General features: G+C 29.3%; 1 protein-coding gene across 1 annotated transcript in view; it reads left to right on the forward strand.

The window, feature by feature from the left end:
• The window catches only part of LOC119610879 (SCY1-like protein 2), a gene marked incomplete at its 3' end in the record, with an annotated part of 35982 nt that extends 12543 nt beyond the window's left edge, over positions 1-23439 (forward strand). Inside the window, 10 exon segments of the mRNA XM_037966279.1 lie at positions 1497-1627; positions 4538-4652; positions 6778-6923; positions 8307-8460; positions 11113-11289; positions 11540-11612; positions 14055-14191; positions 14616-14832; positions 21902-22155; positions 23371-23439. Coding sequence (XP_037822207.1) covers positions 1497-1627; positions 4538-4652; positions 6778-6923; positions 8307-8460; positions 11113-11289; positions 11540-11612; positions 14055-14191; positions 14616-14832; positions 21902-22155; positions 23371-23439 — 1473 coding nt within the window.
• Positions 23440-26755: the final 3316 nt, after the last annotated feature.

Here is a 26755-nt window from a genome sequence, read left to right on the forward strand (position 1 = left end):
TATGAATTAAACACAAAAATTCGTATATCAGGTAAACTATGGGATGTAGAATTTGTAAAATTTTACAAGTTTGACATCCATGTAAACATTTGGGTAATAATTTGGCAGTTTAACAATAGGGGGCGTGTCACCACCCATATGAATTCAATATCAAAATGAGTATAACTGGGAAACCGTTAGAGCTGGAATCCTCAAATTTTGCACGAGCAACACTAAAATACATATAAACATTTGGAAAGAATGGCTGACCATACAATAATACCCACATGAATTTAAAATTGTAAAGGGTTATTTACTTTCATATATTGTTTTAAGGGTAGCGAAGTACACTGGGTATTTCTAGTGAACAAATTAATTTCAGAAAATTAAATTTCAAACATACTATTTGTTGTCCAAATAGTAGCATAATACTGTGCCAAATACGATAAAAATAGAAAAACCGCTTTTCTAAACACCACATTTTTAAATTAAACACCCAATTACACAAAGCTAATTAATTACTCACAATTGCTCGCCCATAAATAAGTACATGTAGTGCAAAAATAAGACTATTACTTATATATAGACGAATAGAACAATTCTATTAAGTATACTTGTACAATGAACAACAACAGCAACAACAACAATCTGTTGCTCATTTGTCTGTGCGTCAAGTTTAAATCAAAATTCCTAGTCAACAAATTGTAGTAGTTATTTATAGCAATAAAATCCGCTACACTTCTAACTCAATAAACATTTGAAATGAAATCCGCTTTCAACTAATAAATCGGCTTAAATCATTGGTTGTCATCTAAATTTCATTGTTGTCACCTGTAGCATTAACATCATGACAACCAGCAAGCTGGACTGTGAGCGTATTAGACGGATGGATTAGTTGTTATTTATAGAAGTTTTCTTAACTCTTTGCCCTTAGTAAAGAGGAAAAAAGTAGATAAAGCAACTGCAAATGTTTGCTTTTTTGATAAATGAAGATTTAATATTTAATTCTACAATAAAATATTAAAGCAGATTTCTACAAATATTTTTAAAATTTATTATTATTTTTTAAAATTTATAAAACAAACTTATTTAGAACTAACTTACTAATATTTATGTCTACAAAACAAGTATACCTGTTGTTAACTGTTTAAACAATTGTAAAAGTGTTAATCACATAAATGTCACTTTGACATTTACACACACTAACACTCAAATACACACACGCACTCACAAACATATAAATAAACTTTTCAACTACCACTATCTCTGTTCATCTTAAAAACTTATACACTCTCATACTATATACTAGCACAATTTTCCTTATCATCATCTGTTTTATATTAAGAATCCTTAGAAGTTATTTAATCAATTATCCATACACCTTTTAAATTACTAATGACTTTTAAATAAATGTCTTCTTGTCTTTCTTTGTTTGTCTGGCGTTTTGTCTTGTTTTTATTTTCTTACGAACAATTGTGTTCTATATGCATGAACACTTATTCCGCCCACACATTTAGTTGGATGATAATGTACAAAAAATGTTACCAAGAGTTCCAGTGCCATTGCAAGAAGCCACATCACGTCTAGTAAATCGAGATCCAACCGCAAGACCAACAGCCCAACTGTTACAATTGATTAAGTACTTTGTGTAAGTATAAAAGTGAAATTTACGACTACTGTCTATTTTTACCTTATTTACTTCTATATATGTACATATGTATGTATATGTACATATGTACAAAAACGTTAACAAATATGTACTTACAAAAATATATATGGTTTAACAAAAAACTTTATAAATTAGGGTTCTCCAGAACCCTTGATTAGCCTATTATTTAAGGTGTAATGTACCCACCATCCATAAAGAGGATTTTGTCGTTTTACTTTTCAGAACATGAAAATATAGACCCCAAACCCACAAATGCATATAGAAATAGTGTCCCAGAATACACAGAACGAACGAACGAAACGAACGAACGAACGAACGAACGAAGAAACGAACGAACGAACGAACGAACGAACGAACGAAGAACGAACGAACGAAACGAACGAACGAACGAACGAACGAACGAACGAACGAACGAAGAACGAACGAACGAACGAACGAACGAACGAACAACGAACGAACGAACGAAACGAACGAACGAACGAACGAACGAACGAACGAACGAACGAACGAACGAACGAACGAACGAAACGAACGAACGAACGAACGAACGACGAACGAACGAACGAACGAACGAACGAACGAAACGAACGAACGAACGAACGAACGAACGAACGAACGAAACGAACGAACGAACGAAACGAACGAACGAACGAACGAACGAACGAACGAACGAACGAACGAACGAACGAACGAAACGAACGAAGAACGAACGAACGAACGAAGAACGAACGAACGAACGAAGAACGAACGAACGAAACGAACGAACGAACGAAGAACGAACTAACTACTACTACTAACTAACTAACTAACTAACGAACTACTAACTAACTAACGAACTACTAACAATAACTAACTAACTAACTAACTAACTACTAAATAAAACTAACTAACTAACTAACTAACCTAACTAACTAACTAACTACTAAAACTAACTAACTAACTAACTAACTAACTAACTACTAACTAACTATAAACTAACTAACTAACTACTAACTAACTTAACTAACGAACTAACTAACTAACTAACTAACTAACGACTAACTAACTAACTAACTAACTAACTAACGAACTACTAACTAACTAACTAACTAACTAACTAACTAACTAAACTAACTAACTAACGAACTAACTAACTAACTAACTACTAACTAACTAAACTAACTAAACTAACTAACTACTAACTCTAATGCTAACTAACTAACTAACTAACTAACTAAATACTAACTAGGCAACTAACTAACTAACTAACTAACTAACTAACTAACTAACTAAACTAACTAACTAACTAACTAACTAACAACTAACTAACTAACTAACTAACACTAACTAACTAACTAACTAACTAACTACCTAACTAACTATCTAACTAACTAACTAACTAGAGGTGACGATGGATCCCAATGTGTGTATTCAATAAAACGTGTCCCTCTGGAATTAGGTAAATTGTTGACGTTTTTTGCATTGGTCTGGTTAATTTCCTCCATTTCCCTTCTATTTATACCTCGTTCAGGGCTGATAAGTCTCATGTGGCCTGATGACGCAAAGCTTAACTCCTGAAGAGTTAAGGCTCTCTCAGAGTCCGGTTAAGGTTCTCTCAGAGTCCAAAATAGTCTTAGATCACCAGATATAGGGCGTAGTCTTTTACCTTAGAACTGTCGATAAATATGTGAACCTCTATGTATGGGGAGCCATATTTTTAAAATCCTGTTTACACATGCCATTATTGCGCTGACTTCTGAATGTTTGTAATGTAATTAGGTAGGCGGTAGTATGATTTTTACTATGATATCTGTAGGGAAAGTCGAAAATGCATATAATATCCTGATTAGAAGTATAGTCTTCAGCACTGCCGGGTAATGCTCAAAATACCAAACAATACAACAACAGAATGATAAGCCATTAAACGTAAAAAATATTAAAAAAAAAAAACTAAAACTAACCAAACTTTTTTAAGTAATTTGATATAAAAGTTTGGTTTTTGTGTTTTCATTATTATGAAATATGTACCAATAAACAAGAGAAATAAATTGAATTGAAAATAATATATACAGAGTAAAATGGACTTTAATTGAAATTTGAAATGTGAATATAAAATATGCCTCAATAAATGGCACAAATATTTAAAAAAAATAAAAAAAATGTGCAATAAAATGGCAAATAAATAAAATTGCATTAAAATACACTAGTATTTAAAATTAAAATTAAGTTTCACAATTTAAATCCTAAACATTTCCTTAACTTTCCTAATAGTTTTAAAGCCATTTATTTTAATGTCATGCTACTAATAAATTTGTAACATTATTAACATTATAAGAAAACCATTTTATTATACAATTTTTTTCCATCTGTTAATATAGAGACAAAAAAGTATAGAGAAAACTTTAAAATATTAACTATGTACGTATGTATGTATATTCAATAACGTTTTCTAATGCAATTGCATTTGTGTGAACTGCTTCCGCTTCCGACTGTAAGTGAACATTGTTGTTATGTTTTGCATTGCTTTGTTGTTTTCCTCTCTACTATTTCATTGTAGAAAATAACAATAATACCAGCTATAAGTACATATTTATTTAGATTCTAGAACAAAACAAAATAAAAAAAAACTTTTTCTAGTTTTATTTTTAAGAAAATTAAAAAAAGTCTGTAGATATTTAAAAACTGACTCGTGAATATAATAATGTTTTTGTTTTATATAATTTTTAAATTACAAAAACCATCTTTTAAATTTAACAATTTTAAAAACATGGTAATTTTTAAAGTCTCACTTTTTACATTAAGCATAATAACTTTATTTTATAAATTAAAAGCAATTATTAAAAAAAAAAAAATTCTACTCTTTATCATTCCCATCACTCTAATCTCCCCACACCTTATCATTTATTTTAGTGATCCGGCGGTAAATGCCCTCAAGTTTCTTGATGTGGTTAACATGAAGGATACATCACAAAAATCCCAATTTTATAAAGTCACATTAATGGAAAGCATGCCGCTGATACCCAAGGTAAATTGTGCAAAAATATGTATTTGTGTATGTATATGTAGTACTAACATAACGAAAAATAAAAACACAAAAAAAGCAGGAAAGAAAAAATAAATGAACACAAGAAGAATTATTAAGCATTAAAAAATATAAGTACACATCTATTCACACACACACACAATCATACATATGGATGCAAACATTTATAGAGTTCCAGCAGTTTTGTAAGAAGTCCTTTTTAGTTAGTATTCCCCATCTGGCGGTCCAGATTTTAGTTAGTAAGTGAGTAAGTTAGTAAGTTAGTAAGTGAGTAAGTTAGTAAGTTAGTAAGTTAGTTAGTTAGTAAGTTAGTAATTTAGTAAGTTAGTAAGTTAGTAAGTTAGTATGTTAGTAAGTTAGTAAGTTAGTAAGTTAGTAAGTTAGTAAGTTAGTAAGTTAGTAAGTTAGTAAGTTAGTAAGTGAGTAAGTTAGTAAGTTAGTTAGTTAGTAAGTTAGTAAGTTAGTAAGTTAGTAAGTTAGTAAGTTAGTAAGTTAGTAAGTTAGTAAGTTAGTAAGTTAGTAAGTTAGTAAGTTAGTAAGTTAGTAAGTTAGTAAGTTAGTAAGTTAGTAAGTTAGTAAGTTAGTAAGCTAGTAAGTTAGTAAGTTAGTAAGTTAGTAAGTTAGTAAGTTAGTAAGTTAGTAAGTTAGTAAGTTATTAAGTTATTAAGTTAGTAAGCTAGTAAGTTAGTATGTCAGTAAGTTAGTAAGTTAGTAAGGTAGTTAGTTAGTAAGTTAGTAAGTTAGTAAGTTAGTAAGTTATTAAGTTAGTAAGCTAGTAAGTTAGTATGTCAGTAAGTTAGTAAGTTAGTAAGGTAGTTAGTTAGTAAGTTAGTAAGTTAGTAAGTTAGTAAGTTAGTAAGTTAGTAAGTTAGTAAGTTAGTAAGTTAGTAAGTTAGTAAGTTAGTAAGTTAGTAAGTTAGTAAGTTATTAAGTTAGTAACTTAGTAACTTACTAAGTTATTAAGTTAGTAAGTTATAAGGAAAATACTGAAAATACTGTCTAAAAGTAATACATTCAACACTTTCTAAACTTCTGGGTACTGGCTGCAAACAAAAAAGGATTTAATTTCAGTACAACCGGATATTAAAACAGAAGCACACGAAAAAACCAACAAAATGGGGAAGGAGCAACAAGAACAACATTGCTACCGCCAAAACACTTTGCACCACAAAAAGTGTACATGAAAGTTTCTATTCGTTGGTTTATCAACATACCCTCTACACAAGGGAAAACTATGTTAAGTTTGAGGTTTGGTTTGTATTCAGATCCCATATAAGGGCGGTACCTGTTAATTACTTATTAATCACTTTAAATACTAAATTGCTCCATCAAATCCTGTAGACTATAAACCATAACTTCCATTGAGATAACCGTTCAAATTCAAGTCCCCATAAAAATACCACTTTAATAACTTTAACAACTGGTGCAGGTTATCATAAAGTCAGGCAATACCGATTATATTTTCCTTATATTTTAACTTCATGCCACAGGTTACTGCTGCGTTAACAAACTCTATGTACATATACACACTCTCATATATACATACATATGTACTACCTGTATACGTTCAATAAACACACAATCCCCACTTTGATTAGAACGCCACTTATTTTTCAATTTAACCCCCAAAAAAAAGACTCAAATAATAAATCGATAATAATACCAAATAAATTGAAAGAAGTTTAAATTTTTAGGTAAACGTAAATATTTGATAATTTTTATTTAATTTTAAGTAAAGGTATTTTCAAAAATATTTTTTTTGTTTGCCAACAACATAATCCCTGATAATTTGGGGTTTCTTACTAAATAAATACACTTTTATGTTGATAATTGATATCATGCCCTAAGGTTGTCTGGATTCGAGTAAAATTTTTGGAATATTCTTATATCATAAAGTAAAATGAAACAATTTAAATTTGTTCCAGTAATGATTTAAATATTACGTTGGTCAAGTTTTTTTTTTTTTTTTAAATAAGTAAAAGAGAAAAATATGTTTTGTTAATTTTGTTTAAAGGGAAGATTTGAAACATTTAAATTTTACTAAGTAAACTTGTTTAAGTTTTATTAGAATACAATCCATACTCATTCATTTAAATTTCGTTTACAGAAATTGTGGTGGCAAAATCTTTGGCCTATGCTGCAGTCGGAAATTAGCAATGGCGAAGTGTTGGCAGCAGTTTTACACCCTGTCCTCACTCTTTTGCAGGAATCTTCGAAAACTGAATACGAAGCTGTTATGGCACCAACTATGAAGTAAGTTCTTTTTCTCTCATTTCTAGTCTAGTCTATAGTCTAGTCTATAGTCTAGTCTGTAGTCTAGTCTATTGTCTAGTCTATAGTCTAGTCTGTAGTCTAGTCTATAGTATAGTCTAGTCTAGTATATAGTCTAGTCTATAGTCTAGTCTATAGTCTAGTCTATAGTCTAGTCTATAGTCTAGTCTATAGTCTAGTCTATAGTCTAGTCTATAGTCTAGTCTATAGTCTAGTCTATAGTCTAGTCTATAGTCTAGTCTATAGTCTAGTCTATAGTCTAGTCTATAGTCTAGTATAGTCTAGTCTATAGTCTAGTCTATAGTCTAGTCTATAGTCTAGTCTATAGTCTAGTCTATAGTCTAGTCTATAGTCTAGTCTATAGTCTAGTCTATAGTCTACTAGTCTATAGTTAGTCTATAGTCTAGTCTATAGTCTAGTCTATAGTCTAGTCTAGTCTAGTCTATAGTCTAGTCTATAGTCTAGTCTATAGTCTAGTCTATAGTCTAGTCTATAGTCTAGTCTATAGTCTATAGTCTAGTCTATAGTCTAGTCTATAGTCTAGTCTATAGTCTAGTCTATAGTCTAGTCTATAGTCTAGTCTATAGTCTAGTCTATAGTCTAGTCTATAGTCTAGTCTATAGTCTAGTCTATAGTCTAGTCTATAGTCTAGTCTATAGTCTAGTCTATAGTCTAGTCTATAGTCTAGTCTATAGTCTAGTCTATAGTCTAGTCTATAGTCTAGTCTATAGTCTAGTCTATAGTCTAGTCTATAGTCTAGTCTATAGTCTAGTCTATAGTCTAGTCTATAGTCTAGTCTATAGTCTAGTCTATAGTCTAGTCTATAGTCTAGTCTATAGTCTAGTCTATAGTCTAGTCTATAGTCTAGTCTATAGTCTAGTCTATAGTCTAGTCTATAGTCTAGTCTATAGTCTAGTCTATAGTCTAGTCTATAGTCTAGTCTATAGTCTAGTCTATAGTCTAGTCTATAGTCTAGTCTATAGTCTAGTCTATAGTCTAGTCTATAGTCTAGTCTATAGTCTAGTCTATAGTCTAGTCTATAGTCTAGTCTAGTCTAGTCTATAGTCTAGTCTATAGTCTAGTCTAGTCTAGTCTAGTCTACACTATCTATGGACTGGTCTAGCCTATTAACTAGACTCTGAACCAATATAACATAGGAAATTTTTGAGAGACTTATGGACTTTAAAAAACATCCTGAAAATGCTTGGAAACTGGTACTACTCACTAAACAGACTTTTAATAATTTTATCTGACATAACTTTAGATATTCAAATTTAATTTAATATGTTTTTTCATTTAAATACTTATTTAAAATCAAACTAAGCATTTCTGTTACAAAAATATATCTTTTCATTTCGATTTAAGAATCATTTTAAATGGACCCAAATCTATACAAGCAACTGTTACTTTACTAGAGAATTTACATTTGATTATTGATAAAACACCAACAGAGGATGTCACTACGGATATTATGCCAATGTTATTTGCATCCTTTGAAAGTTCCACCATACAAGTGCAGGTAAGTTAGATATCAGATGCAGTAGTTTTATCACAGAAAGACACATCATTATACAAACATACATACATACATAGATCTCTGAATATTCGTTTGAAAATAGTACATTTAAAGATTACAAATAAAATGTATAGTTGTTATAAAAAGGTTATATGTATGTATAAAATGCAAAATACTATACATACGTAGTTATACAAGTAGTTACAAATATCAATATTTCACCTTTTAGAATTTGCAGAAAATGTTATTTTTATATATTTACCAGCATTTACTCATTCATATACATATATTTTATGAGTATAAATGTCTTTGCTACATTTATTTCACTTGTTGTAAATAATAATAATTTATTTTTTTCCACATTTTATTTTTATTTTACATTTGCATTCAAGTCTTGTAAACTTTCATATTTTTATGCAATTTATTCATATCTACATAGATATTAAATTCTTTTTCATGATGTAATATAAAAATGATGTAAATTTCTAAGGATAGTTTTCAATAAATACTTAACCTTTGAAAGGTTGTTCCCACATTTAAGCATATTTAAGATGTGATTTAAATGTGAATTAAAGCTTACTAAATAAAGTATTTCAGAATAAAACCTAGATTTCAAAGGATTTGATAGATCAGATTTTAATGAAGATTCTTTCTAATGTATTGAATTTTGACCTTGTAAATGAACATTTATCATCATTATAACTACATAGCTTACTAACTTACTAACTTACTAACTTACTAACTTACTAACTTACTAACTGACTAACTTACTAACTTACTAACATACTTACTTACTAACTTACTAACTTACTAACGTACTAACGTACTAACTTACTAACTAACTAACTTACTAACTTACTAACTTACTAACTCACTAACTTACTAACCTACTAACTTACTGACTTACTAACTGACTAACTCACTAAACTTACTAACTTACTAACTGACTAACTGACTAACTCACTAACTTACTAACTTACTAACTTACTAACTTACTAACTTACTAACTTACTAACTTACTAACATACTAACATACGAACATACGAACATACTAACTTACTAACTGACTAACTTACTAACTTACTAACTTACCAATTACTAACTTACCAACTTCCTAACGGACAACTCGAACGACTAACGACAACTACGGAGGGACTAACTACGCACACGAACGAACTAACGAATAACTGACGAACGGACGAAACGAACGGACGAACGACAACTGGACGAATACGAACTGACGAAACGAGAACTAACAAACGACGAAGACGAAGTAATAACTTACTAACTTACTAACTTACTAACTTACCAAACATAACTTACCAACTTCCAACTTACTAACTTTCTAACTTACACTTACTAACACTAACTTACTAACTTACTAACTTAACTACTACTTACTAACACTAACTAACTAACTTACTAACTTCCTAACTACTAACTTACTAACTTTCTAACTTACTAACTTACTGATTCACTAACTTACTCACTTACTAACTAACTAACTTACTAACTTACTAACTACTAACTTACTAACTTACTAACTACTAACTTACTAACTTACTAACTTGCTAACTTACTAACTTACTAACTTACCAACTTACTAACTTACTAACTTACTAACTTACTTATTTACTTACTAACTTACTGACTAACTAACTTTCTAACTTACTAACATACTAACTTACTAACTTACTAACTTACTAACTTACTAACTTACTAACTTACTAACTTACTAACTTACTAACTTACTCACTTACTAACTTACTAACTTACTTACTAACTTACTAACTTACTAACATACTAACTTACTAACTTATTAACTTACTAACTTACTAGCTTACTAACGTACTAACTTACAAACTTACTACTTATTAAGTAACTACCTTAACTAAAAAACTATTTTTTTAAGTGGCAAGAAAATTCTCTACGTCATATGTATCCATTTGTCTTTTCCACTGATGCAAATTATATCTTATCCTTTTTATTATGATTTTAAAGAAAATGTTCTATTTTTCAGCGTCTTGTTAGCACATGTCATAAACAGACAGCATTTCAAATATTTCAGACTTCAATGACTTTTTAATCACAGTCAGATTATATGAATAAAAGGTCTGTTATGACAGACATAAAATTACTATTCAGTACATTTGCATAAATATCTGTTTCTACTTTTACGATGTCTGTCAAGTTTTCAACAGATGAAAACAAAATACAATTCATTATTATTCACAAATTCATCAATAATTCTATTTGGTATTTTTTTTTTTTTTTTTTTTTTTTCATTTGCCCCCCCAAAAAAGGGTTTGTTTTCTTTTTCTTCGCTCAGCAGGGAATTTACAAGGTGTTTTGTAGCAAATAAAGGATTAAATATTGATTTTTTGTTTTACATTGTAATTTAAGTTGTAATTCGAAAACATTTTATTCAAATTTTCGACCCAAAAATATGCTCACCTTTAATAAATTAAACCCTTTTCGATTGCCAGATTTAAGTGTCTGACTTGCACCTTTGACTACAATTTAATTTATTTATAATTTGCATTTTATTTAGAAATTTGGCTGTTTTGTATCTATTCTAATTGCAGCATTCATAAACGTTTAATAAAGTTACCAATAGTAAATATGTATTTTTTTATAACGATTTTTTTATTCTAGAATGCTGCGGTAGTTGCGGTTACAAATGTTTATGACAATATTACAGAAGCGTCAATTAAACGTATGGTTTTGCCTAAAGTTAAATCGGTTTTCGAAAAGAATCTCACCGATCCCAAAATTGTACAAAATGTATTGATTTGTGTAGAAAGTCTGATGGACAGAATGGATAAACCAGAGGTGAGTATCAATTAAAAATATTCCAATTCTGTTAAAATATTAACAATTTATGTAAAGCATGAAAATACATTTAAATGCGTAAAACTCTTAACAAATATTACTGGTCTTTATCGCACTTAAATTTATTAAATACAATTTTTCAAAGATTATAATCATTTAATAAATAACTTTTTAATTGCTTTCCTGTCCATTATGTTCGGTTTGCTTTAATCATTAATGCAACGTTTTATGTGTAAATTTTTATTTCAAGGTAACGGAAGAAATTTTATCGATACTTGCTGGTGTGGAAATACCAGATCCAGATTTAATAATGCGTTCTGTGCGTAAGTATAATTTTCTTAAATTTTCTCTTCATACAAATACTCATATTATTCGTCGAAGTGTTAATGCATGTTTCAGGAATGGAAAAGTTGATATGTTTGTTTATTGCTTGTTAAATTTTTAAATTTAAAAGGGGGCCAAAATACAAAACTATAGACTCAATGATAGTTTATTCTATAGACTAGTCTATAGTCTAGTCTATAGAGTAGTTTGTAGTCTAGTCTGTAGTGTAGTCTATAGTCTAGTCTATAGCCTAGTCTGTAGTCTAGTCTATTGTATAGTCTATAGCCTAGTATATAGTCTAGTCTATAGCCTAGTATATAGTCTAGTCTATAGCCTAGTATATAGTCTAGTCTATAGCCTAGTATATAGTCTAGTCTATAGCCTAGTCTATAGCCTAGTCTATAGTCTAGTCTATAGTCCTAGTCTATAGTCTAGTCTAAAGTCTAGCCTATAGTCTAATCTATAGTCTAGCCTATAGTCTAGTCTATAGTCTAGTCTATAGTCTAGTCTATAGTCTAGTCTATAGTCTAGTCTATAGTCTAGTCTATAGTCTAGTCTATCGTCTAGTCTATAGTCTAGTCTATAGTCTAGTCTATAGTCTCGTCTATAGTCTAGTCTATAGTCTAGTCTATAGTCTAGTCTATAGTCTAGTCTATAGTCTAGTCTATAGTCTAGTCTATAGTCTAGTCTAGTCTATAGTCTAGTCTATAGTCTAGTCTATAGTCTAGTCTATAGTCTAGTCTAGTCTATAGTCTAGTCTATAGTCTAGTCTATAGTCTAGTCTATAGTCTAGTCTATAGTCTAGTCTATAGTCTAGTCTATAGTCTAGTCTATAGTCTAGTCTATAGTCTAGTCTATAGTCTAGTCTATAGTCTAGTCTATAGTCTAGTCTATAGTCTAGTCTATAGTCTAGTATATAGTCTAGTCTATAGTCTAGTCTATAGTCTAGTATATAGTCTAGTCTATAGTCTAGTATATAGTCTAGTCTATAGTCTAGTCTATAGTCTAGTCTATAGTCTAGTCTATAGTCTAGTCTATAGTCTAGTCTATAGTCTAGTCTATAGTCTAGTCTATAGTCTAGTCTATAGTCTAGTCTATAGTCTAGTCTATAGTCTAGTCTATAGTCTAGTCTATAGTCTAGTCTATAGTCTAGTCTATAGTCTAGTCTATAGTCTAGTCTATAGTCTAGTCTATAGTCTAGTCTATAGTCTAGTCTATAGTCTAGTCTATAGTCTAGTCTATAGTCTAGTCTATAGTCTAGTCTATAGTCTAGTCTATAGTCTAGTCTATAGTCTAGTCTATAGTCTAGTCTATAGTCTAGTCTATAGTCTAGTCTATAGTCTAGTCTATAGTCTAGTCTATAGTCTAGTCTATAGTCTAGTCTATAGTCTAGTCTATAGTCTAGTCTATAGTCTAGTCTATAGTCTAGTCTATAGTCTAGTCTATAGTCTAGTCTATAGTCTAGTCTATAGTCTAGTCTATAGTCTAGTCTATAGTCTAGTCTATAGTCTAGTCTATAGTCTAGTCTATAGTCTAGTCTATAGTCTAGTCTATAGTCTAGTCTATAGTCTAGTCTATAGTCTAGTCTATAGTCCAGTCTATAATCTAGTCTATAATCTAGTCTATAATCTAGTCTATAGTCTAGTCTATAGTCTAGTCTATAGTCTAGTCTATAGTCTAGTCTATAGTCTAGTCTATAGTCTAGTCTATAGTCTAGTCTATAGTCTAGTCTATAGTCTAGTATATAGTCTAGTCTATAGTCTAGTCTATAGTCTAGTCTATAGTCTAGTCTTTAGTCTAGTCTATAGTCTAGTCAATAGTCTAGTCTGTAGTCTAGTCTATAGTCTAGTCTATAGTCTAGTCTATAGTCTAGTCTATAGTCTAGTCTATAGTCTAGTCTATAGTCTAGTCTATAGTCTAGTCTATAGTCTAGTCTATAGTCTAGTCTATAGGCCAGACTTTAATCTGGTCTATAATCCATACTATAGTCTAGTCTAAAGTTCAGACCATAATCTGCTCTACAGTCAGACTATAATCTAGTCTTTTGTCCAGACTTTAATCTAGACTAATTTTCAGACTATAATCTAGTCTCAAGTGCAGACTATACTCTAATCTATGGTCTAGTCTAGAGATTGGACTATGGACCAATCTGGACTATAGTCTTGTCCATAGTCTGGTCTAAAGACCAAGGTATGGTCTAGTCTATAATCCACACTATTGTCTATTCCAAAGTCCACACTATAGTCTAGTCGATAGAATAAATTACATAAAAATCAACTTTCCATCCCTGCTACATCTACATCCATAAAACATTGCATGCATCATTTACAACATCATCATCATTAAAAAATATCATTAATAAAATTGTATCAGTTGCAAGAAGTAAATTTTGAAAGCAAAAAAGAAATAATGAAATAAAATTTTCATTTACAAACTTGCAGGTATTTATCAGCGTATGTTCTTTGATGTTTCGTATAATTTAACAACCGAAGCAATTGCCAATAATGTGTTGCCTTTGCTGATACCACATACGATAAATCCACATTTATCATTGGAACAATATTGTCTTTTACTCGAGGTGGGTATACATATGAATGATGCAACATCATATTGAAAGAAGAAAAAAAAACAAATATTTGTCTTGCATACTCGAACTTAAGCACAAACGAACACACATTGCATATAGTAAGAGATACACGTACAGACATCTGAGCGAAAGTAGACCGATGACTATCAGTCATATCAAATTTACAAATTCATAAATTACCACTTTTATTACATTATCACATCATCTTTGCAATAGCACTGGTATTCACAGATGAGTGTATGAACAAAAAAATTACAGTAGTCAAAATGTCAAAACATCATATCAATAAGCTTCCCTTTTAGTACATGACAACAACTGCTCCTAACTAACATGTTTTGCTTATATCTATGATTACCCCTAATGAATATCAATTTTTCTTATCTTTTTTTTTTTTTTCTTCCGTAAAATTGTTAAGGCAATTCAATCATTTTTGGAAAATATTGACCGACAACAACGCAATCGCTTGAAAATGGAGAACATATCAATATCATCACCGGAACGTCATCGCATCTTAAGGCATCAGTATTCAACGGATAATATGAATGCAATACCACCATTTAATATACCCAATTTACGCATTGATCAACGTAAAACATCCAGTGCCGAAGATATGGCAAGAAAAAATTCTGGTGGTAAGTTGTTAATGGTCAATTGAATTTTTTTTTTATAGTTTAATTTTCTTATTTTTCACCATTTCACACAATATGCAATATTTATGTTTTATTTAATACAATATTGAGATAAAGGATTGTTCCTGTTTAGTTTAATTTTAACAGTATATGTATTTTTGTAAAATTTAAGGTAAAAAGGGAAAACATATAAAATTTAACATAACAGTCCTGACTGAGTGAGAATCTATCTAAACTATTTTTGGTGCTATGTTGTCTCTTAAAAAGTACTTAACCACATTAAATTTAACGGTTAAATAAAAATCTATAATCAAAAGATTTAATATACGAGATCCTTTGTGAATAGGAATCTTTAAGAAGTGGCTGTTTGGTACTTTTTACTCTAACCTTTTAAATTGTCCTTTTTCAATATAAAAGCAAAATCATGTTTGTAGTAAAAACTTATAATAAACACGGTGGACGTATCCTCGTAGTCAATTTGTTTCTCAGAAACAAAACTCTTATTTAACTCTATATTTGTAGGCGATCGTTGTAAGTACTTACCTAACGCCCTATTTGTAAGCGAGCGTGGTGAGTATTTGCCTCCAATAACATCACCGTGTTAAAATAATGACTTAAAATGCTATTGTGTAATTAAATTTAATCCCTTAATTAGTTAGTTAGTTAGTTAGTTAGTTAGTTAGTTAGTTAGTTAGGTAGTTAGTTAGTTAGTTAGTTAGTTAGTTAGTTAGTTAGTTAGTAGTTAGTTAGTTAGTTAGTTAGTTAGTTAGTTAGTTAGTTAGTTAGTTAGTTAGTTAGTTAGTTAGTAGTTAGTTAGTTAGTTAGTAGTTAGTTAGTTAGTTAGTTAGTTAGTTAGTTAGTTAGTTAGTAGTTAGTTAGTTAGTTAGTTAGTTAGTTAGTAGTTAGTTAGTTAGTTAGTTAGTAGTTAGTTAGTTAGTTAGTTAGTTAGTTAGTTAGTTAGTTAGTTAGTTAGTAGTAGTTAGTTAGTTAGTTAGTTAGTTAGTTAGTTAGTTAGTTAGTAGTTAGTTAGTTAGTTAGTTAGTTAGTTAGTTAGTTAGTTAGTTAGTTAGTTAGTTAGTTAGTTAGTAGTTAGTTAGTAGTTAGTTAGTTAGTTAGTTAGTTAGTTAGTTAGTTAGTTAGTTAGTAGTTAGTTAGTTAGTTAGTTAGTTAGTTAGTTAGTAGTTAGTTAGTTAGTTAGTTAGTTAGTTAGTTAGTTAGTTAGTTAGTTAGTTAGTTAGTTAGTTAGTTAGTTAGTTAGTTAGTTAGTTAGTTAGTTAGTTAGTTAGTTAGTTAGTTAGTTAGTTAGTTAGTTAGTAGTTAGTTAGTTAGTTAGTTAGTTAGTTAGTTAGTTAGTTGTTAGTTAGTTAGTTAGTAGTTAGTTAGTTAGTTAGTTAGTTAGTTAGTTAGTTAGTTAGTTAGTTAGTTAGTTAGTTAGTTAGTTAGTTAGTTAGTTAGTTAGTTAGTTAGTTAGTTAGTTAGTTAGTTAGTTAGTTAGTTAGTTAGTTAGTTAGTTAGTTAGTTAGTTAGTTAGTTAGTTAGTTAGTTAGTTAGTTAGTTAGTTAGTTAGTTAGTTAGTTAGTTAGTTAGTTAGTTAGTTAGTTAGTTAGTTAGTTAGTAGTTAGTTAGTTAGTTAGTTAGTAGTTAGTTAGTTAGTTAGTTAGTTAGTTAGTTAGTTAGTTAGTTAGTTAGTTAGTTAGTTAGTTAGTTAGTAGTTAGTTAGTTAGTTAGTTAGTTAGTAGTTAGTAGTTAGTTAGTTAGTTAGTTAGTTAGTTAGTTAGTTAGTAGTTAGTTAGTTAGTTAGTTAGTTAGTTAGTTAGTTAGTTAGTTAGTTAGTTAGTTAGTTAGGTTAGTTAGTAGTTAGTTAGTTAGTTAGTTAGTTAGTTAGTTAGTTAGTTAGTAGTTAGTTAGTTAGTTAGTTAGTAGTTAGTTAGTTAGTTAGTTAGTTAGTTAGTTAGTTAGTTAGTTAGTGTTAGTTAGTTAGTTAGTTAGTTAGTTAGTTAGTACGCTAGTGTTTGCGTGTTCGTTGAAATATTATTTTACTAAATTTAATTTTTTTAAGTTCATTAAAAAAGCTTGTTCCAAAACTTTTTTTACAAAATGCAATAAATTTAAATTACGAACTTTCGACAACTTTAAGAATACTTGCTTTTTAAACAGAAATCAAAAGGAATGTAACATTTTGAACAGAAAACAAACAAGTTTGAAACATTATTGGAAACAAGAAATATAAATTAAAATTTTTTTTATAAAATATTTTGTTCGAAATAATATTTCTGTTATATGGCAGACACGCATACATACTAACATACATAGGTCAACAATTTGCATAATTTGTTAAGTAGCTTAAATTGGTTTCAAGGAACATTACTTCTGAGAACTTTTGTTTTCTAAAATTCTTTGAAGTCTCTGTCTAATGATTTATATTTGTTGGTTTGCATAGCAACTATGTTGTTATTTGGTTATTTTCCTTTTCAATGCTAATGTCAAGGTTGTAAATTTTCATTTGAAATCATGTATTTGAAATACTTAAAATTTGTTTGACTTTAATGTCTGTCTAAAGTTTCTTTTTTTTATTATTTAATGTCATTTAACAAAATTTATGGTCAAGATTTCATAAACACCTTTCAAAAGCATATGAATATGAAAATGTTTTCTCAAAAATAATAAATAGCATAATAATAAGAAATGTACATATAAAAATCCTGGAAAATTTTTACAAAAAAGTTATTATCATATTTTTTCAATATTTTTGTATTTTCCCCGAAACTTCTTAATTGACAAACATAATTAATTACTAGCAATTCTAAACAAGTTGCCATGTCAAATTTCAGATTAACTCTCAGACAAATAAACAATTAAATAAACTTTAGAATACAAATCATAAAGTAGATTTTCAACAACTGTTATATTTTAATTCCACCAAAATTCTATCTACTCGAATAAATTTAAAATTTATTCTCCAGCACTTGCAATTCCATTTCAAATGTAAATATTCCCCAGGGGGAATCAGCAATGTTTGTACCTTAAAGTGTTGTAAACAAAAAACCAAAAATGTTTATACTGACACAGGAAAAGGGAAAGCGAGAGCTAGGGATAGAGGGAGGGAAGGAGGAAGATGGTTGGTAAAATGGTTACATCAAAACACAATTTTATTACTTCTGTAAAAACAGCAGGTGATATACTCGTGCAACGCATATGGACACAAAATTGTGTATACAAGTCTATTAATGTTTGATCATAAATATGTATGTGTTTGTACTTGAGTACATAGAAACCACATAACAACTGCAAACGCAAACAACAGATACATAAATACATAGAAGTATGTACATCTTTAGTACTAGGTAACATTATCTGTCAACATGTCATAAAAATGACAAACAAATTTTTGTTAAAAGGTTCAAGGTTAAAGCTAACTGATGAGCTTAACAATAAATACTTATACATCGTGTTTTTCTTAAGATTTTCAACAAAAATGTTTAGAGTAAAAACATTTATTGGTCCCGCCTAATTCAGATCACCTGATAAACATAATTAACTAGAACTGAACTAAAACTGAACTAGAACTGAACTAGAACTGAACTAGAACTGAACTAGAACTGAACTAGAACTGAACTAGAACTGAACTAGAACTGAAACTAGAACTGACTAGAACTGAACTAGACTGAACTAGAACCTGAACTAGAACTGAACTAGAACTGAACTAGAACTGAACTAGAACTGAACTAGAACTGAACTAGAACTGAACTAGAACTGAACTAGAACTGAACTAGAACTGAACTAGAACTGAACTAGAACTGAACTAGAACTGAACTAGAACTGAACTAGAACTGAACTAGAACTGAACTAGAACTGAACTAGAACTGAACTAGAACTGAACTAAACTGAACTAGAACTGAACTAGAACTGAACTAGAACTGAACTAGAACTGAACTAGAACTGAACTAGAACTGAACTAGAACTGAACTAGAACTGAACTAGAACTGAACTAGAACTGAACTAGAACTGAACTAGAACTGAACTAGAACTGAACTAGAACTGAACTAGAACTGAACTAGAACTGAACTAAACTGAACTAGAACTGAACTAGAACTGAACTAGAACTGAACTAGAACTGAACTAGAACTGAACTAGAACTGAACTAGAACTGAACTAGAACTGAACTAGAACTGAACTAGAACTGACTAAACTGAACTAGAACTGAACTAGAACTGAACTAGAACTGAACTAAAACTGAACTAGAACTGAACTAATACTGAACTAATACTGAACTAATACTGAACTAATACTGAACTAATACTGAACTAGAACTGAACTAGAACTGAACTAGAACAGAACAGAACTAGAACTGAACTAGAACTGAACTAGAACTGAACTAGAACTGAACTAGAACTGAACTAGAACTGAACTAGAACTGAACTAGAACTGAACTAGAACTGAACTAGAACTGAACTAGAACTGAACTAGAACTGAACTAGAACTGAACTAGAACTGAACTAGAACTGAACTAGAACTGAACTAGAACTGAACTAGAACTGAACTAGAACTGAACTAGAACTGAACTAGAACTGAACTAGAACTGAACTAGAACTGAACTAGAACTGAACTAGAACTGACCTACAACTGAACTAGAACTGAACTAGAACTGAACTAGAACTGAACTAAAACTGAACTAGAACTGAACTAATACTGAACTAATACTGAACTAATACTGAACTAGAACTGAACTAGAACTGAACTAGAACAGAACTAGAACAGAACTAGAACTGAACTAGAACTGAACTAGAACTGAACTAGAACTGAACTAGAACTGAACTAGAACTGAACTAATACTGAACTAATACTGAACTAATACTGAACTAGAACTGAACTAGAACTGAACTAGAACTGAACTAGAACAGAACTAGAACTGAACTAGAACTGAACTAGAACTGAACTAGAACTGAACTAGAACTGAACTAGAACTGAAGTACAACTGAAATAAAAATACTTATTGAAAACATCTGTAATATACAGCTACACACTGTCAGCGAAAAATATATGAATGTCATTCTGTGAATATTTTTATTAATTTCCTCAAACCAATGAAATTTATGTGAAAAATAGTTTCAGGTATTTTTATTATTATTATTTTTTTTTTTTTTTTTTTTTTTTTGTTCTACAAAAATGTATTTAAATTTAACAAGGTATAATTAATTGTAATGTGATTCAAAGTAAAACAACAACAGCAGCAAAAATAATTTAGTAAAAGAATCATATACGGCAATGAAGACTTTTGAAAGCCTGTAACTGAAAACATTTATGAATAGCAATTGTACTAGATTTGTAGCCGAAATGGCAATCGAGAAAATCGTTTATTACATTATCGCAAGTCATATGAGTTAGATTATGATGTTCTGTTTTTGTGGGAATCCGATTAATGTTTAGTTCTCATTGATATACGAACAATATCAATTTTAAGATTTTTTTTTATTCCAATGTGTATGTTACAAATTTTACGAAGAATTATATATATCTTTTTTATTATTACAACTTGTGGTTTAAATAATAAATAAATAGCAAAAGAAAGGTCTATCGTTTTCATGAACAGTAGATATGTATTTCAATTATTTAAATCCAAATGACCTTCAGCCATACTCGATTCCACTCATACATAATCATGAATATTAAATATCAATGTTTTTCTGATTTTTCCACTTCATAATTGGTTTTTCACTATTTTTCTTTTGTATTGTTTATTACTGAGGTAAATTTCTGTATCCAACTGACTGAACTAGAACTGAACTAGAACTGAACTAGAACTGAACTAGAACTGAACTAGAACTGAACTAGAACTGAACTAGAACTGAACTAGAACTGAACTAGAACTGAACTAGAACTGAACTAGAACTGAACTAGAACTGAACTAGAACTGAACTAGAACTGAACTAGAACTGAACTAGAACTGAACTAGAACTGAACTAGAACTGAACTAGAACTGAACTAGAACTGAACTAGAACTGAACTAGAACTGAACTAGAACTGAACTAGAACTGAACTAGAACTGAACTAGAACTGAACTAGAACTGAACTAGAACTGAACTAGAACTGAACTAGAACTGAACTAGAACTGAACTAGAACTGAACTAGAACTGAACTAGAACTGAACTAGAACTGAACTAGAACTGAACTAGAACTGAACTAGAACTGAACTAGAACTGAACTAGAACTGAACTAGAACTGAACTAGAACTGAACTAGAACTGAACTAGAACTGAACTAGAACTGAACTAGAACTGAACTAGAACTGAACTAGAACTGAACTAGAACTGAACTAGAACTGAACTAGAACTGAACTAGAACTGAACTAGAACTGAACTCGAACTAGAACGAACAGAACTGAACTAGAACTGAACTAGAACTGAACTAGAACTGAACTAGAACTGAACTAGAACTGAACTAGAATACTGAACTGACTAGAACTGAACTAGAACTGAACTAGAACTGAACTAGACTGAACTAGAAACTGAACTAGAACTGAACTAGAACTGAACTAGAACTGAACTAGAACTAACTAGACGACTAGAAACTGAACTAGAACCTGAACTAGACTGAACTAAACTGAACTGACTGAACTAGAACTGAACTAGAACTGAACTAGAACTGAACTAGAACTGAACTAGAACTGAACTAGAACTGAACTAGAACTGAACTAGAACTGAACTAGAACTGACCTAGAACTGAACTAGAATGAACTAGTAAACTGAACGAACTAGAACTGAACTAGAACTGAACTAGAACTGAACTAGAACTGAAACTAGAACTGAACTAGAACTGAACTAGAACTGAACTGAACTGAACTAGAACTGAACTAGAACTGAACTAGAACTGAACTAGAACTGAACTAGAACTGAACTAGAACTGAAACTAGAACTGAACTAGAACTGAAGTAGAACTAAACTAGAACTAAACTAAAATTTCAACTTTAATTGTTACACAGTCTTTCATTCCATTTTCCAATTTGCCAGCTAACACCATATTTTTATATGAAAAATGTATTTATAATATTTTTCTCCTCCATTTATATTCTCCAGGCTCTGGTATGTTGGGTGGCTGGTGGTTTGGCTGTTCGCCCTCATCGCCGGATAGTAATTTTCTACGTGTGGCGAATGCATTTCCCAATCGTCGTTTATCAGACAATACATTAATGACACCAAAAATACGTATTGCACCTTCATGTGCTTCCTCGCCGGGTGGTACGCCCGGCAGTGGTTTGCCAACGCGACGTCATTCCAGCATTGGTCCACAGGAGAGACGTGGCTCAACAATAAATCTATCGCCACCTACGGTAAGTTGTCATTTATTGTTGCAATTGTAATCACACGTTATTATTATTATTATTGATGGTGTATTTATTGTTTTTATTTATTTATTATTTTTTATTTTATTCAGTTGAATATACTTTCAATTCTGTTTGGAATTTATTATCATTTGTTTATTTTAAGTTTTTCTATTGTGAAACGAAACCATAAATTTATTATTTTATTTTTATTGAAGTTATTTACTTTTTTAAAAACATTTTTATTTTGCGGTAAAATTAACAAATGTTATTAAGTTTCCTTAACATTTTTATTAACATTTACAGTAGTGATTAATTTTGTATTGACTGCTGAAATATTATTTTAATAAAATTTTATTAATGGAATGTAAACACAACAAATAAATTGTCACACCTGCTAAAATGATTGTATAAAAGGTACTTTAGGGATTATTAAGCTTTGATTAATGGAAAATTTCTCTATTAGTCTTAAGTTTAACTGTAAGTACCGTAAGCAGTTTCTGGATAAGCTTCCAGGATTAAAAATTCTAGCTATCAACAAGACCAAATATTCAATTTATAGAAAATTTTCGATAAATGTATTTTTTAATAGAATATTTTCCATAAAATGGACTTCTTTATAGAAAATTTTCTATAGAATGTTTTTGATAAAATTTTATTTTTATTTTTACGATTAATAAATCTAATCCTTCAAAGCAGCCAGACGAAAAATTAATCACAACTTAAGCCTTATAAAAAAACAAAAACCTTTTTATTTTATTTATTAAATAATTTATATATCTTTATTTTTAATTTAATAAAAAAATACTAAACTAAACTACATACGTATACAACCATAATATAATTTGATGCTTTTTTGTTGTAACTACAAACTAACTTTACTAACAACTACAGTCAGTAAGAGTCCTTAGTAAAGACCAAATAAAATCCTTAAATATTTTTTTATTATTTCATTACCTTTTTCCCCAAAAACCTTGTTAACAAACAAAATATAAAACACGATTATAGTAAAAAATATATAAAAAAAAAACAATTCCCTTTTAAAACAAAACGTAACACAAATGTATAAAAATACAAACTAACTTTTAAACACTAACCCCTTCAAAAAAATATATGTTTGCCCATTACATAAAACACATCATACATACATACATATTATATATATAATATACATACATACTTTATATACATTTCTCTATATCCAATCACATATTTACTACTTAGGCGTATGGTTTTGGTGCAAGAGGTGGCTCAGGATCAAGTCTTTCGGTTCCCTCATCGTCTGTTTATGTAGTAAGTCTAAAAAACTTAAAAACAATATTAACTTAACAACAAATAAAGCAATAATTAAAAAAAATATAATACATCAAAGGGAACATGATGATAAATATTTATCATTAATATAACAAAAATATGAAAAAGAATTAATTAATAGAAATTACTTACTTGTGCGAGTTGTGATGTTTTTATACAATGTAATCAATTCAACGTATTTACTGCTGTGTATTCTAAATATGATTCCAAAGAAGAAATACAATTGAAACGTTTAAGCGGCAAGGCGACAAAGCGATAATATTACCTCTCTAGATAGATAGATAGATAGATAGATAGATAGATAGATAGATAGATAGATAGATAGATAGATAGATAGATAGATAGATAGATAGATAGATAGATAGATAGATAGATAGATAGATAGATAGATAGATAGATAGATAGATAGATAGATAGATAGATAGATAGATAGATAGATAGATAGATAGATAGATAGATAGATAGATAGATAGATAGATAGATAGATAGATAGATAGATAGATAGATAGATAGATAGATAGATAGATAGATAGATAGATAGATAGATAGATAGATAGATAGATAGATAGATAGATAGATAGATAGATAGATAGATAGATAGATAGATAGATAGATAGATAGATAGATAGATAGATAGATAGATAGATAGATAGATAGATAGATAGATAGATAGATAGATAGATAGATAGATAGATAGATAGATAGATAGATAGATAGATAGATAGATAGATAGATAGATAGATAGATAGATAGATAGATAGATAGATAGATAGATAGATAGATAGATAGATAGATAGATAGATAGATAGATAGATACGAGTCTACAAATCCACTTAGACTACTTTCCACTAGAAAAATTGTTTTGTAGCCCATCGCTTTATCGTTTTCATTGTAAATTATTCTACGATAATCTACTACGTCTCTACTACCTTTGTATGAATGTGTATGTGTTCGGATTGTCATTATATAATTTTTTTTTTTTTGGTTCCCAATAAATATGTATTTTATTATAATCATTATTTATTCTTTTTTGTAATATGTTGTTATTTCTTTATAAGTAAAAAAAGAACAGACAAAAAATATATAAGGTGTCACCTTGTATATAGAAAACATGTATATTTTGACAGTTAATAAATTGTATGGAATTTTTCAAATATTAAACCCAAAAAATAAAAAAAAAACATGAACGTTCTACATGCCACATACATCCATGAATGGAATATGAATATTGCTCGCATTTTCTGATTTTGCCACTTAATATTTTTTTGTGATATCAACTGTTGCTGAGTTTTTTTTTTCGTAAATTACTCTACTGCTGTCTTTATTAAATGATGTATATTTCAAAGTGTAAAAAAATACTGTGATACTGGTTTATTTGCTAACAAAATATTTTCCTATTAAATGTAAAAATAAACTGAAATTCTGACGATGGCGATGATGATGATGATTGTTATAAAAGTTTGTTTTTTCCCATTTTAAGTTAATATTTTTCTTAATTATTTATTTTGTCTTTAATCTGATTATTTTGTATCAAAAAAAAGAATGGTTTGGTTGATTGCATTTTATCATTTGTGTATGTGTTTAATAAATGTTGTATTTACTTATTTTTAATAATACTTTATTATTTTTTGAAATTAAAATTGACATGTTTGTAATTTTCAGATAATACTTATATGTACTGTATATAAGCTAATAATAAGCCGTTATTAATGTCACTTTGAAATGTAAATGAGATTGTTACAAATCATAATATTGTAATAAATTTTAAAATACAAACCACAGGAAGGGTAGGAGTGAAGTATTCTAAAAGCTGTGAAAACTGCTAAAGCTTTCGGTAACAATTCTTATTACTTATTGACCTTATAAAAAAAAAAGCTTAATATAGTTTTCACTTAAATTACTGCTTATGTAAAGAATTCTAAAAGCTCTGAAGACATTTAAAGCTGTGAAGACTCCTAAAGCTTTTCTAATGGATTACGAATAACGCTTCATCACTTCATCTTAAAAAAAATCTTAAAGCTTTTACAAATAATATTTGATATTGTAAAAAATTATGAATACTTATTGTTGTCTCTGAATACTCTAAAAGTTTTGAAGACTCTGAAAGCTTTGTGTAGAATCTTCAAAAAAATTATAAAGCTTTTACAAATAATATTTGTTATTGTAAAAAATTACGAATACTTATTGTTGTCTCTAAATACTCTAAAAGTTTTGAAAACTTTGAAAGCTTTTGTGTAGAATTCTGAAAGCTGTGAAGACTATGAAAGAGTTTGTAAATAATATTAACAACTTTTGTAAAGGTTTACTGGTAATGCCGATCTTAATATTTTCTTATCGATTTATTTCGAATCCTAAAGCTTTTGTTAAGAACATCAAAAGCTCTTGTAAAGTGTTGCTTCATACTAATTGTTCTTTTACCACGTCTGAAACTTTATACTTTTAATTATTTTTAAAGCTCTGAATACTCTAAATGTTTTTAACACTCTGAAAGCTTTTGTGTAGAATTCTAAAAGCTTTGAAGACTCTGAAAGAGTTTGTAAATAATATGAAAAACCTTTATAAAGGTTTACATGTAACGCCGATTGATCATATGGACACAAATATTTCCTCTTAATCTTTTCTTATCGATTTATTTAAAATCCTTAAGCTTTTGTAAAGAACATGAAAGCTTTTGTAAAGAACGCATGCTCTAATAAAGTGTTGCTCCATACTAATTGTTGTTATACCACGTCTAAAACTTTATCTTTTGGGGTTTTTTGAAAGCTTCGAATACTTTAAAACTTTAGAAGTCTCTGAAAGCTTTTGTGTAGAGTTCTGAATGCTATGAAAACTGTAAAAACCTTGAAGTTTTGGTTAGAGTTTATAAATAATATTAAAAGCTTTTATAAAGGTTTGTATGTAACGCCAATTGATCTTGTAAAGTTATCTTCTTTTTTATCAATTTCATTTAGAATCCAAAAGCTTTTCTTAGGAATATTAAAAGCCTTTTATAAAGTATTGTGTCTAATACTTGATTTGTGGATTATTTTTAAAATTACCGCTTAAGTGAAGAATTCTAAAAGCTATAAAGTTTCTTAAAAGCTTTACTAAATAAATAACGACTAGCAAATATTGCTCTAATACTTGATCTTTTGAAATTATGACTTATATAAAGAATTCCAAATGATCTTAAGTTTCTGATATGTTTGTACAACATATTAGAAGCTTTCGTAAAGAATACTATGACTTTAAAAGCTCTAAAAACCCCGAAAGCTTTTGTATATGATTTTCAAAGCTTTGTAAAGAATTATAAAGA

Source organism: Lucilia sericata, unplaced genomic scaffold (genome assembly GCF_015586225.1).
Source record: "Lucilia sericata isolate MDLA Ls3-8-SP2 unplaced genomic scaffold, ASM1558622v1 Contig001298F_arrow, whole genome shotgun sequence".
In the NCBI taxonomy this organism is placed as follows: Eukaryota; Metazoa; Arthropoda; class Insecta; order Diptera; family Calliphoridae; genus Lucilia; species Lucilia sericata.